Source organism: Enoplosus armatus, chromosome 19, assembly GCF_043641665.1.
Source record: "Enoplosus armatus isolate fEnoArm2 chromosome 19, fEnoArm2.hap1, whole genome shotgun sequence".
Classification (NCBI taxonomy): Eukaryota; Metazoa; Chordata; class Actinopteri; order Centrarchiformes; family Enoplosidae; genus Enoplosus; species Enoplosus armatus.
The window spans coordinates 14,780,283-14,794,162 of record NC_092198.1 but is presented as its reverse complement, the minus strand read 5'-3'; the positions used below and the strand labels follow the sequence as shown (position 1 = coordinate 14,794,162).

At 43.5% G+C, this 13,880-nt stretch overlaps 1 protein-coding gene across 1 annotated transcript in view; it reads right to left on the bottom strand.

Annotated features, from left to right (window-relative positions):
- LOC139302275 (pleckstrin homology domain-containing family G member 1) overlaps positions 1-13,880 on the bottom strand; it is a 32,926-nt gene that overhangs the window by 3,795 nt on the left and 15,251 nt on the right. Inside the window, exons 4-16 of the mRNA XM_070925929.1 lie at positions 13,097-13,166; positions 7,947-7,993; positions 5,804-5,954; positions 5,226-5,357; positions 4,043-4,225; positions 3,847-3,942; positions 3,386-3,472; positions 2,918-2,951; positions 2,687-2,779; positions 2,537-2,598; positions 2,249-2,434; positions 2,013-2,132; positions 67-1,921 (exon numbers count right to left, since the gene is read on the bottom strand). Of these exons, the coding sequence (XP_070782030.1) occupies positions 67-1,921; positions 2,013-2,132; positions 2,249-2,434; positions 2,537-2,598; positions 2,687-2,779; positions 2,918-2,951; positions 3,386-3,472; positions 3,847-3,942; positions 4,043-4,225; positions 5,226-5,357; positions 5,804-5,954; positions 7,947-7,993; positions 13,097-13,166 (3,116 nt within the window). The remainder of the gene's footprint in view (positions 1-66; positions 1,922-2,012; positions 2,133-2,248; positions 2,435-2,536; positions 2,599-2,686; positions 2,780-2,917; positions 2,952-3,385; positions 3,473-3,846; positions 3,943-4,042; positions 4,226-5,225; positions 5,358-5,803; positions 5,955-7,946; positions 7,994-13,096; positions 13,167-13,880) is intronic.

Genomic DNA, 13,880 nt, shown 5'->3' with positions numbered 1-13,880 from the left:
ATTCCTAGTTGCGACTATCAACAATACTAGAGTTTGTTCTGAGTGCTAAATGTTTTGTTTTGTTACCTATGGCAGCGCCCCCTTGTTTCTTCTCTTCTAAGATGGCTGCCAGGTCTTTCTGCTTCTTCTCAGCTCTGGCCCGACTACAAGAATCTCCGGGGTCCATGCTCCTCATGCGCAGCAGCTGGTTGGCTTTCTTTATCTTCTGGCTATACTGCCTTGCCATCAGGAACACCCTGCTCTTTGATTTATCCATGAGGTCCAGGGGGAAGTCCACAGACTCACCCAGCAGGAGAGAGGAGGAGGCCAGGGGTGAGTCCAGACCTGCCAGCTCACCCGGGAACAAGCTATGAATATCCTGGAGGGGATTATCCCTAGGGGTGTTTCGTTGAGGAAGCTCCACCAGGTCGTCGTCCTCTAGGCGGAAGCTGCCACTGCTGAGGCGAGCCAATCTTTTACGAATGTTCTTCACTGTGCCTGGAAGAGGCTCTGGGGTGACAGGAAGGGGGCGTGGTGTAGGAGCAGGATCATGGTTTTCTTCTGTTGTAGTGCCTTCACTTGGAAGGTCAGGGAGGTTGATGACTGGGATGGTGAATGACGGTGTGGAGGTGGCAGGTGGGGATTTAGCCTGATGTGTTGGGAGACTCTTGGTTGGGCTGGCTACTTGAGGACTAATTACAAGGGGGCTCTTTGTAGGACTGTTTTTGACTGAGGAAGCCTTCTTAGGCGACTCACTGGCACTAACAGGGAAGGCAGCAGGGAGTCTATCAGCTTTCTTCTCATTGCTCTTGATGTAGTTTTCCAGGTCGTTCCATATCTCATCAACCTGCTCTGACATCTTATCCCCTTTCTGTGGGCGCTGAGAGAAAGTCTCAGAGGCCGATGAGGAGGAATAATCTGGCTCAGAGGTACATGGGACCAGGTGGGTGGTGTCTGGTCCTTCATCCTCCCCAAAGTGGAGACTCTCCTCGGATACAAACCCTCTAAGGCTTTCAGTCAGGTCTTGTTCAGAGGCCAGCAAACTGTCCCTCTCTTGTTTTAGTTTGTTGCCTTCATTCAGTGCTTTAACCTCTGTTGATGGGGGCTCCCTGAAACAGATGGTGTCATAGATGTTCTCCTCTACTATCTTGAGCTCACATGTTCCAAATGGCCTCCCCTCCTGTGTGGAGGACCTGTTGCTATCCGAGGAACTCTCTGGTTTAATCATAGGCTCTGTGACCCCAGGAACCTCTGGAGCATTTGGTACCCTTGCTGCCTGGCACTGGGAACCCTGTGCATCCGTGGAGGTTTCTTTCCGTGACTGGCTTTCCTCAGGGTCTCTTCTGACAAGACCCATGTTCTTGAGGTCCTCATAGCTGATGTTGTCATACACATTTTCAATATCGTCTATTGTCAGCTGCTCGGCTGAGGATGATCCAGATATGTCATTGCTGGATGATTCAGTGTGGATCACTTCTAAGTTGCTGTGATTGGACTGCTCATCATCAGGACTCTGTTGAGCCTCCGTAGCCTTCTCTCCTGCGCTGCTCGCTCTCCGCAGGACTCTGCTCCCATTGGATGGAGGGTCAATCTGCACAGTGGGCACCTTTTCGACATGCCAGCTGCAGGGCCGAGCTGTCTTGGGCGACGAGGTGGCCTCTGACCTCTCCGAGGGCACCTCTGGTTCTGGTCCGCTTGGCTCTGTGGGGACAAACATCTGGTAGATGTCCTCGTCCTCGTCATCAGGCTGCATGGTTCTCTGGCGGGTGGGGAACATGGCCCTGCGAGCACGGTGGTCTGCCCAGATGTTCCTCACAGAATGATCACTTTCTGTGACTATTACAGAGGGAATGGGGGGGTCTGGAGGTTCCTCTGTCACGTGAGGTGTCCTGAGAAGTGGCGGGTGGTGACTTCCTTCCCTCACTAGGGTTTCTCTGGCTCTCTGTGGGAAAGTAAAGCAGAAGTTATTGTTTCACACATAGTCTAAAAACATCATGAGAGAAGTATATTAAATTACTATTTGTGATTAATACCTGTAGATCTGAATGGCTCATGTTGAAGGCTTTCCACTGTTCTATACTATCAACGGATGCCTGAGGGTTTAGCCTCTTCCTGCTGCTCTTGCCAGGGACTCGCAGCCGCTTTCCACCTCCCTGTGTGCAGTTAGTTAAGTATTAAAAACATGTTGGAAGGACTAGAGATGAAGGTGGAATCGTACATTGAAGTGTAAATGTAATGAATATCACTCGTTGGGCAGCTTTAAACTCACCAGGCCACTGTCATCTTCATCATCAGCATCTTGCTGATGTGGCTCCTCTTCTCTGTCACTGTGGTCATAGTGATCGCCAGGGTCCAGGGACTCCTGTGATTGGTTTATGAGGCTGCGGCTGCGACCGATAGTGCCCAAAGCCAGCTGGGACACTGGTGAGAGCAGGGTGGCACCCAGACTTGTTCGCTGGAGAGGAGCAAATTTTCAAGAATTTGGTTAAACAATGTCTCTGCGAGTGTGTCATTCTACTCAACCTAAAACTGTTCATCATTTCTGGTTATCACTCACCTTTTCGCCCTCTGTGTTGGCAGCATTTTGCTTGGCATTCTTCAATAATTTGGATAGAGGTTCTGGGAAGTCAAACAAATGAATTATTGATGAGTTTAGCCTTGCAAGTTCTGTAATTTGTTAATACAGTAAATGTGTTTAATTGCTTACCTTTCCTGCGTCCTCTACGAGGGGTAGGACCCTCCTTGGTCTGAGGGGAATCCTTCTTGTCTCCATCAGGACTGTAATGAAACCCGGGATGATCTGGAGAAATGACAGAAAAGATGTCACACAACAAATACATGATGGTTTAAATACATGCATATGGTTAAACCTGTGACATGAATATAACATTAAAACATATAGTAGAATTTGATTTTGATAAATTATATTGGCACTTACGCATTGCATCCATCTCCAAAATTGCTTGCTTAGCCTAGAATTCAAGTAATAAAAGGAGAGCGAAGTTATTATGGGTGAGCATAAATTTAGACACTAGGTGGTGCCACATTACAATCCTGGCTCAACAATCTTGCTCAGGTTTGACACTTAACAAGCAGCCCCTCTATGTAATCACAGTGAACCTTCTCAGTGACCTTCACCCCTGGAGAGAAAGTTTCCACTTGTACATGACCAAACGCAGATGAAGAGACAGAAAAGTGATTGTGGTTGAATGAAAATAAATGAGTGGAAGAAATCAGAGAGCATGAAAGGGAAATGAGGAGAAAAAGCAGGGGGAAAGAAAGATAGAGATGAAGGAGAAAGGAAGTGGGCGAGAGGGAGTGACATTTCCAGTACATCCCACTCAAAGTCTGTGTCTACGCCATCAGTGAACAGAGAGGGAGCTGTCAGGAGACAAGCTGCTCTTACCTTGGCAGGGATTTTGGCAGGATGGTTTTCAAGTATGAGTCTCTTGAGGTGTAAGATCCACATGCGCTTGTCTTGCTGTGATTTGGCCTGAAGGCAGAGCGCAAAACATCACAGAGAAGGTAATATCAGACATGCACTTTAAAAGGCGACTGAAAGGGTTGGGATAAACCCTTAAAAGTGTGGAACATGGCTTTCTCACGTCACACAAATTATCAGCGCTTGTCCAAAACACAGTGTTTAGGTGACAACAATGGCCGCATTAGCCTCTAAACACTCAACATGTCTGAGCAACTCGCCGAGGCGAACCTGGACTAAACAATCAGGCACCTGCAAATAATCCTCACACTTTCTGATTACACTCTTGCTCAATGCTGCAGGTAGTTTGCACAGTTCAAACAAAACATGTAATTACATTCACAAAGACATGGATTCTGTGTTCTGTTTTGTGTACTCTCTTATACCTGCACTGTGTGCTGAAGTTTGGGATTCTTGTAGTGAAACACACTGAAACTCAGTGGTTCTTTAGGAATAACTTCCACCAGCATCAGGTTACAGCACTGCAAAACACAGGTAGAAAGTTGTGTTAAAAATGCTGTTACTGAGCAGAAATGTTTGCATATTTTTGTGTCTCTTTGGGACATGTCATGCATGACTGACCAGTATGTGAGCCTTGTACGTGTAGGTTTCTTCTCGTTTCTTGGTAATGAGCAGAAGCTTGTCAAACAGGAAGAGAGTTCTCTCGTTTTTGGCTCGCTGCAGACGAAACGTTCCTTCCAGAACCAGCTCTCCATAGCCGATCAGATCAGGGCCCTTCCAGTTGGTGAGCAGGCTCTGGATTTCCTGCAGAAAGCACAGAGAAAAAAAAACAGAGGGTGAGGGGAGTCAAATAATTTTATTTATTTTCACATAGAATGGGGAAAACAATGGTGCAATAGCAAAAGAATTAGGAGATTTTAAAAACACATTGCAGAAAACATTTGACCTACCACGCATAAAAATAAAACTGAACTGGTTTAGCAAAAAAGAAAAAGTATGAAAGAAGGCAGTGAAATAGTGCGCGAGGGTGTTCATGCACAAGTCTTCAAAGTGTAATAATAATAAATCTAATTTGTATAGCACAATTACAAAGTACTTATACGAGAACAACATGAACAGCTGAAAGTTAAAACAATAAAATTATAAATGAATCACTGAAAAGCTATTTCAAAAAGGGTTTTTGAAGATAGAGGATGTCTGTTGTGCCACTGGATGGAGGGAGAAACAGACTACAGACAGTAAAAACAAAAAGGTTAAGGAAAAGTAAATGAAGAAAGGCATAAGGGTAAGCAAGAAAAATGATAATGAAAAGGACAAAACAGGAAAAACTGAAATTTTCTATCGAGCCAATCGTTTCTCCAGAGATTAAACGCTTCCACACACATTCCTGCATTCATCTGACCCTTCTGGCTCCCAGCTGATAAAAGAAACAAGCTTCTCTTTTATGTGTCCTCCTTATGCAAGGCCATCATTAGCCCAGTGGAAAACGCAGTGACTTGCGTAAGACGTGGGGAGGATCAGAGCCTTGGCCGATTCAAACCTAGAGTTCACATAACTGTTCTGCAGAACAATAAAAGAACTGGCTCCTTGAAAGGCTCGAAAATACCACGTGTGTTTTAGTTATAGGAATAATGACAGACATGGAAAGTGTGCAGGATACATCACGGAGGAGGTCACACGCTTAACATTTAATGGATTAAAGGTTTTGAGCTACTGTTTGTACTCCAACAGCCCCAAACAGACTGACATTTCCTTTGTACGATCATGCATCCGTCTTATTTTGTGTTTTTTGCACTTGTCGTACCTGCAACCTAACGGCGTGCTCATGCTTCCTCTTCATGTCGTTGATGTGCCAGGCCACTCTCTGCATGGTGTCTATGGCTTCATGCACAACCTCGTAGGTCTCGGTGTCCTTCTCCATGTGGTTGGCTATCTCCTGCACAGGCGACACACACAACGCTGGGAGTCAGCACTTGCACATGCTGTATGCATGTACCCTCGCGCGCGTCACACAAGCATGTTTCGCGAAGACACATGCAAGTGGACACACACATAATACAGACACCCACGTGTGTGTTTCTGCACATAAACACACACTCATGCATGCCCTCTAATGCAAGCACATACAAGGAGTACATACACAGGAACATACACACTGAGCACCATATGTTTGAACATTTGGCTTCTCCAATGGAGATTATAATTGGGAGCTGAGTCAGAAATGCTGTTAGATAACCGTACACATCCATTTGTTTTGGTATAGATAAAAAACATTAGTGTCCTGTGCACTTACAAGTGTGTGCCTGTGCTTGCATGTCTGTTGGTAAGTAAAGTAATTGTGTGTGTGTGTGTGTGAGAGAGACAGATGACAGACAGACGTACATGCAGCAGTAGGTGGTACTTGAGGATCCTCTGCACTGGCTTGAGCAGGTAGGAGCCCAGGGGCAAGGAGTGCCTCAGAGATTCCTGGCGCTCGCGGAAAAACTTGGCCAACGCCTTGTTCCTCATGCACTCTGTTAGCACAGCCACCGACCTGTGGAGACAAAACACAGCGAAAAAGATATCAGGGATGTGTAGTAAACCGTAATTTGACAGTGATGACAAGCAAGAGTTGTAATGTACGTCCTGACAGACATTACTAAAAAAAGGAAACCGCCCCCCGGACTGGACAGAAATCACAAAAAAAACAAAACACATCTGAAAGGGACACAAAGCGATTTTGATGGTGTGTGAACATTGTGAAGATCTTCATCTATCAATCTACATTTTGTTCAAATGAATATCACATTATTACAGAAATAATACATTCAATAATATTCTATATACAAGACTGTTCAGCTGTGATGTACCAGCTGTGATGCTCTAGCACCCATGCATTACTCTGTGCATGTCCATATAGTCTCCCTATATTTCAAATGCATGCAAAATCACATGAATATTTACAATAACGGACACTGTAGGTTCATATTTGTTAAAGTCTTGCTTGCTGTAATTTCTTTTCTCCTGTTTCGTACTGGTCATTGAAACCTAAACAAGCTTCTGATGTAAGTGATCCTTACATTTCTTTTAATGGTCAGTATATGAACAGGAGGAATGACAACAAGCAACACCTGTTTCAGTGTCCAGTGAGCCCATCCTTTCATGCTTTATTTGATTCCTTTTTAATTACAATTTGGTTGTAATTTGTTTTATTCCACTGACGGTCTATAAATGGTAATAGCAGATTATCGTTCAGCCTCAGATCTCTATCTCAAATTGCATTTGATGCTTTTATTGTTTTCCTCAACAGCATGAATTGATTGTTGATACATCTTCCACTAAAACAGCAGCACTGCACACCAGTAAGATCTGAATTTACTGGTCACTGGAGCTAGTTTGCTGCGTGACGCACTGGGGAAGAAAGAGCCTTTTTGACGAACAAGTGTAGGCTGTTTGTGTATGTGTGTGTATGTGTGGTGCATACACATGCATAGCGGAAAAAGACAAGAGAAAGACAGTTGTGAGTTGCCCAAAACTTGCCTTTCTTCTGTGTCTTTGTGTGTATGTGTGTGTGTGTGTGTGTGTGTGTGTGTGTGTGTGCATGCATGTGCATGTCTGCATGCCTAAATTCCAGTGAAGCTCCACACAGGCCTCACATTGTTCTGGAGGAAACCCGACCTTAGAGCTCAGCATGACCATGATACATCTGCAGACTCTGTGTGTGCGTGTGTATTTGTGTGTGTCTGTCGTGTGTGACCTTGGTTGGGGTCACCAGCTGTTGTGTGGATGGGGGAGAAGGTCTATGTCAAACAGCTGACAATAGCCCCTTCACACACACACACACACACACACACACACACACACACACACATACACACACACAATCAGCATCAAATTAGCCACAATTAGCTTGTAAATTGTTTCTTCCCCCACGTGGCTTTGTTATCATATTATCATACGCTGTGAAAGAAAAAAGGTAGCCAGAGGAGAAGGTGTGTTTGGTAGGTGCAGTGTGTCTAGCCTCACGTTTCAGCCTATTTAACCACACACACTGACACAAAAAGCCCGTCCACGTAATTCCTCCCAAGTTATCCACACAGGTGTCCCATAGGACCACACTCACACAAAGCTTAATAAAACATTAACAGCGTTAGATATGATAAGGTGACAACTATAATACCCCATCTGTCAGTGTGTGAGCTGTAACTCTGTCAATAGGCGGCGAATAAAAGAATGGAAGAAAGAAATGGAGCATGAAGAAGGGAGGGAGGGAGGGAGGGAGGGAGGGAGACCCTGAGGCACAACTGAAGGTAGACACTTTGACTCCTGCTGAGGTGGCTTCTATGGAGAGTGTCAGCTTGTGAGGGAGGGAAGAAAAGGTAATGCATTGATCGACATACACAATGGAGCCATGTGAGACGCTGGGAAGTATGTGTGGAGGTGATATCAAGATAGGATGACAATGACAACGCGAAGATGGGCTTTGTACAGCAGACTGGATAAGCACCGTCTCACAAACACACACACAGTTTTGTTGCCGTCTTACCGTGGATAGTTGGTGCAGTACTGAGTATAAATGTGGAATTCTTCACTCTGTAAAAACACAAGGACACATTAGTTGATGCGTTTAAGTAAACAGGAAACGGGACTAACTGAAGCGATGTAGTGATCTCGTGTGATGTTTGTGTTAGCTGGTGCATGCAGGTGTGTGCTGAGGGATAAACACCCTAAAGCTGAACAGAGACAACGCTAACATGCAGATGTTTAGCAGATATAATGTTTACCATGTTCACCATCATTGGGACACATTTACCATTTTGTGAGCTTTGGTGGTTTTTGGCTCAGTATAAATTACACTAACACTAACTGAAGGCCCATGAAGAGTGTAAACAACAAATCATGTATTTCAAAATCAGTAAAAAGTAATTTTATTGCAGTCGTATATTTAACATGTTTGTTTGTGTGAACTGATCAAATCTTTTATGATTTATTATTTCCTTATAAAACATTTGTAATTTCTGGTCAAAGTGCTTTATGCATAAACTTTATACTATTATCATTATGATTATTTTTGCTGATGATACATGCTATAAAGCTTAATTTTCATTTTTTCCCCCTCCCCATTCTAGATAGCTAGATAGACTCACGACTGATTACATCACAGTGAACATCAGGTCTACATTAATGTTTGTCAATGCAGTTTAATTGACTGCTTTGTTTCCTCATAACAATAATATTCCTTTGACAAAACTTAAAGCAGACTTGATGTGCACAAAACTGGATTACACAACCAAAGCAAGTGTCAAGAATCTGCTAATAACTGTTACCAGCATACGAAAATGATTTGAACACAATGGACGCCTGGGAGAGAAGAAATATGTTTAAATCTCTGAAACACAGCAGCACAGTTTGCAAAATGATTTGCTGCAATATAAAGTATATGTGCCTTGTAATAAATGGACTAAAACACACAAAACCACTGTTACTTTCAGATCTCTTTTTAAGCTCAAGATTTATGGTCCGTTTTCGTCTCTTCATGGCTGGCCGGTTATTTCATGTTTACGGCTCCACACACTCCGAGCCCACAGACAAGGCATCCTCTCTCCTCTGTTCACCGCTGCTAATTGAAAGCAAACCCTTATGATTAGCCTGCGTCCTGGCCTTCAAGTCTCTGTTGAACCCAACAGCCCTGAGCGCTCGGATTAAATATCCCCTCATACTTCATCGCCGCCCCTTTAATTGAGTCTTTTCTCACCTTGCATGCCTCTCTGATCATCAAAGACATCAGGGACACCATGACTTATCAAAGCTCAACTGAACCTCTCTTCTCTCTGCTCTCCATCTCCACACCCTTTCCCCTGATTTCTACTTCTATAACACATTTTCCATGTCATCTCTTCATCGATCTTTTATGGATATATGGATCATTTTCTTTGCTTCCATAATCTTCGTCCCTCCTCTTTTCTTGAAACTTTTTCTGTTCATCGCGCTCTCTTGGAGGCCTGAAGATGAACCCCTGACCGTTGCGTAACGTGCGAGTCTAATTGAACTCTATTTGTGTCCATAAACACTCGGGGGTCGCAGGATGCGGACAGCGATCAGGAAGCGACACCATAAACACACAGGGCAGATGACAGAAGTCTGTCCTGGTTCATAATGCACACACACACACACACACACACACACACACAAACACACACACACACACACACACACACACACACACACACACACACACAGCAATGTGGACAATCACACACATTTTCCAATACGCGATTCATAGTAAACCTATGCATAGACTAGGATGTGTGTGTCAATGTTTTGTTTCTTGCTGTAGGTAAAAATACATTCCTATTCAGGCCACAGAAAACAATTCAAGCTACTTACACGAACAGTGCATCCCACCAGAATATACTGAACATAAGAACACACACACAAATGCACACCGACAGACTCTCATCATTTGTTTGCCTGAGGTGATCCGTGGGAACCGTCCTAAATTGAAGAGCAGAGCTCTCCTCCTCGTCTCCAGCAGTCTGCTGCCACAGACCAGGCCTAAACACAACCAGATGTGCCACCACCGATTTCTGACAACACACACTAACACACACTCCTAATACACACTCTTAATATCCCTCTGGACCGTGAACACAAGACCACAAGATACATAAATGCTTCTATGGAGTACAAATTTGTGCAAGTCTGCACACACTCTTTGAACCTGAGAAACAGAGCCTGAAATAGCTCAGATCTATAATGTACTTCCCTTTTAGAAACATATACAAGCTTAATCATATAATCATCAAATCCAAATGCTGCATGTGAGAGTTTTGGCTCCTATACATGACGACAATCAAAAATATCCCTTTCCAGAGGATCAGGATACAAATTACATAGAAAGATTTTTACTTTTTTGAGCTGTGGCTGCTAATGACAACACATAAAGGTCGGGTTGTATCAGCACCCTCTGATAATTATAAATCAGCAGTTTTTTGCTGTTGCACTGTCGAGACTGGACTGGTCACAGTGAGTCATCAGGTAAGCACTGACCACCACAGATCAGTAGAGGTGGAAAAAAAGAGCTTAACGTCTTGTTGTAATTGTGCCCTCTGTGCTTCAGTCAGCATGTAGCAACCCATAAAACGCTTTAAAGGCTTACTCAACACATAGCACAGTTAGGATTCAGTGGAACTGAGAGGAACATGAGGATAGATAGCCAATTATCTGAGGGAGAGGAAGAGATTTACAACTAGATCTGTCTCTTCTTCAAACTCTGTGTTGGGTTGTGATTCTTGGCTGCTCAGACTAGAGGGGTATTAGCTGGGAGTGTGTGTGTGTGTGTGTGTGTGTGTGTGCGCGCGCAAGTGTGTGTTGTGTATTTCACAGCAGATAGTGAAAGAGAGATCTTAGCAACTGTGACTAACCTTCAGCAATACAAAAGGAATCTGGTTACTATTCTGGTTACAACACTTTTACCAGAAGTCAGCCACACGATGAAGCAACACACACACACACACACACACACACACACACACACACACACACACACACACACACACACACACGGATGTTAGTCCTCGGATGTCTCAATGTAAAGGGGGCGTAATGGTCAGTGGTGACTAAATATTTCCAGGCGGTGGTCTGGCTGACAAATCTACAGACGCCTAAAGACACTAACTCTTAAAACACACATGTGAATACACACACACACATACAGCCATACACACAAGACACACAAAAATCACAAGACCGCTTTCACCATCAACAGCTACTAGATGTTCATCTCAACTACTTCTAATATGAATATATAAAGGAACTGAATCACTTATTTTGCTTATCTAAACATGGCAACATCTGCTCTTGAGTTTTAGATCATATCAGACGATCTTACTCAGCAGAGGAAGTTTGCCCAGTTGTAGTGTGATTGTTTAGATTCCCGTTTTTTCTGAGCATTTAAAAGACTTCTTATGCTATTTGCAAGGTCAGAAATGCACTTTCAAGCTCAAATTTTAATTCAACATGGATGACAAGTGTTTAAAGTGCTCAGAACATCTGAAACACTGCCATTGTTTGCTCCAGAACAGCTTTGAGATTATTTTGCAAACTGCTATTTCCAAGATCAAGAATGAACATTATGTTTTCATGAGACCGTAATAAACGCCTGTTTTAGGCTAAATTTGACCAGATAAATCGACTAAAGAATCTAATTTAGGACTATTTTTGGGTGAAATCATGGCCATCATGTCTTGTCTGCACCAGATTAAACCTACTGTACTGCAGCTAAACTGTATTTATGCATATTAACATATGTGTGTGTGTGTGTGTGTGTGTGTGTGTGTGTTGGATAGGACCTTGAGCAGCAAGTCAAGAGCTCTTCCAGTAAAAAATGAGGAATACTTTTCATGGATTTAATGGACATCTGCAGTATGAGTACCAGTCTCATGAGAGACTACTACGAGAAGTTATCAGAGGCAGGAGGCTGCAGGCAGGATGTGATCTGGACTTCAAGAGGTGGCTTTGCTTTCAGCAGGCTTCGACCCAGTTTAACCCCTGACTAAACCACACAGTGAATACTGTAAGGATTTTATGCTGTTTTTATGATAAATACTGTCTTTCTACAGAGTAGAAATCAACAATAGGTTGTCTGTATTTCAGATTAGGGGGATTATCTCAGAGCAGTAAGGCACAAAACAGCCTTGTTTCCAGTTGAGACTTCTGTAACTGTAACGTTAGTCAGTCAGTTACAAGGTGTCATCATGCTGGTTTGTTTATGGATCCCGGTTAATTATGCAGAGTGGTGCTGTGGGCTGCTATAAAATGGGTTCGTCTCAACAACAGCTGCTGTATTTAGGGAGTCTGGACGCTGACTGTGACTTGTTTTTTTTCATACATGGTCAGACAGTTGCTCTGTGGTATTGGGTGTGATTGCAGTAGGGTAGGGAGGGAATGTAAAGTGTTTTAGAGGAAGTGCTGGAATGCAGCACATTGTCATGGGACATGATCATGCAATCTTTCTTTATTTTTTAAGGCAGGGATGGGCGAGGAGCACGAGTGGAGTAAAAGCTGAAACACACAGACAAAGGGGGGGTCCGGTGATACTTTGACCAGAGTTGCTGAGTCCAGTTTTTCTTGATGAAGCACTGCTATTATCCCCCTCCAGTAAAATGGTGATTATATATTTGGACGGTCCTTAAAATTCCTCTGGAGTTCTCCTTCCTCCCCTGCCCTCCTGTCGCACTTAAAACTGACATTCCAACCAGCAAAATAATCCTACGAGTCTCAATAAACTGAACTGACGTCTTCACCTGATTTTTGTTAACTTATCTCTAATAATAGAGCATTGCCTGTTTCTCATTTTCTGTCCTGTGTATGTGTGTCTGAACCAGCTGTTTGGACTAGTTTCAACAAGCAGAGGAGTGCGCGTGTAGGCAGAGAGACAGACAGTGGTAGAAGTACTCAGAGCCTTTAGTTAAGTAAAAGTACCAATACAACTATGTAAAAATACATAAAAATACATCCTACATTCAAAATGCTACTTAAGTAAGAGTACAAACGTATTATTAGAAAAATGTACTTAAAGTATCAAAAGTAAAAGTATTCACTATGCAGAATACCGATACTGATACATTTAATACTGATGCAGCAATGTATAGGTAAGTTAATAAGTAATAAGTTCAGGGAGGCGTCCATCTTTACCTTGGATACGAAGCACTCTGCGATGGCCACAGGGTCAGCATTGCACTTCTCAAGATCATGAAGAAGGTCCCTGAAACAAACACAGTGCTCAAAGAAATCAGTATTTGATGTGGAAACGTCCACCCATGATTCACCATGTCTTCATCTCACATGCATACGCTCTTTCTCCTCTTCCCCAGACACATGAATAAAAACGAACTCTCCCACGATTCATTGTTCCAAACGGTGAGTTTCAGGAGCAAGAAATTAGGTCTTAGTGCACTTGGCTCTGAACAAACGAGAAACTTCCATGAATTCAAACAGGCAGCATCCGTGTGTATGTGTGTTTAAGTGCACAATGTGGAGAAAAAAAAGGCCACTGTTGGGAGTTATTGTTTCATGGCTGAAGCATGAGGTCACTGTGACCACTTTAAACTGCTTTTATGCTTCCTTTTAGTGGCCAGGTCGTCTGAGAAATGAATAGGTGGGAGAAAGAGCGAGCATGTTTGTGTCTGTGGGCCACCATGGCTGATGCTCAACTAGCCATCTCATCTGAACACACACACACACACACACACAAACACATAGTTTAGAGCGGTGCCGGAGGAGACAAATATGCAGACGGTGACTTACTGCACACACTCACAAACACACACGCACAAACACACACACACACACACACACACACACACACACACACACACACACACACACACACACACACACACACACAGAGACACACCTGACTGCCACAACAACGCCCTTCCCAGAAATCAACAGGTGGCTCAGCCCAGTTTCACTATTA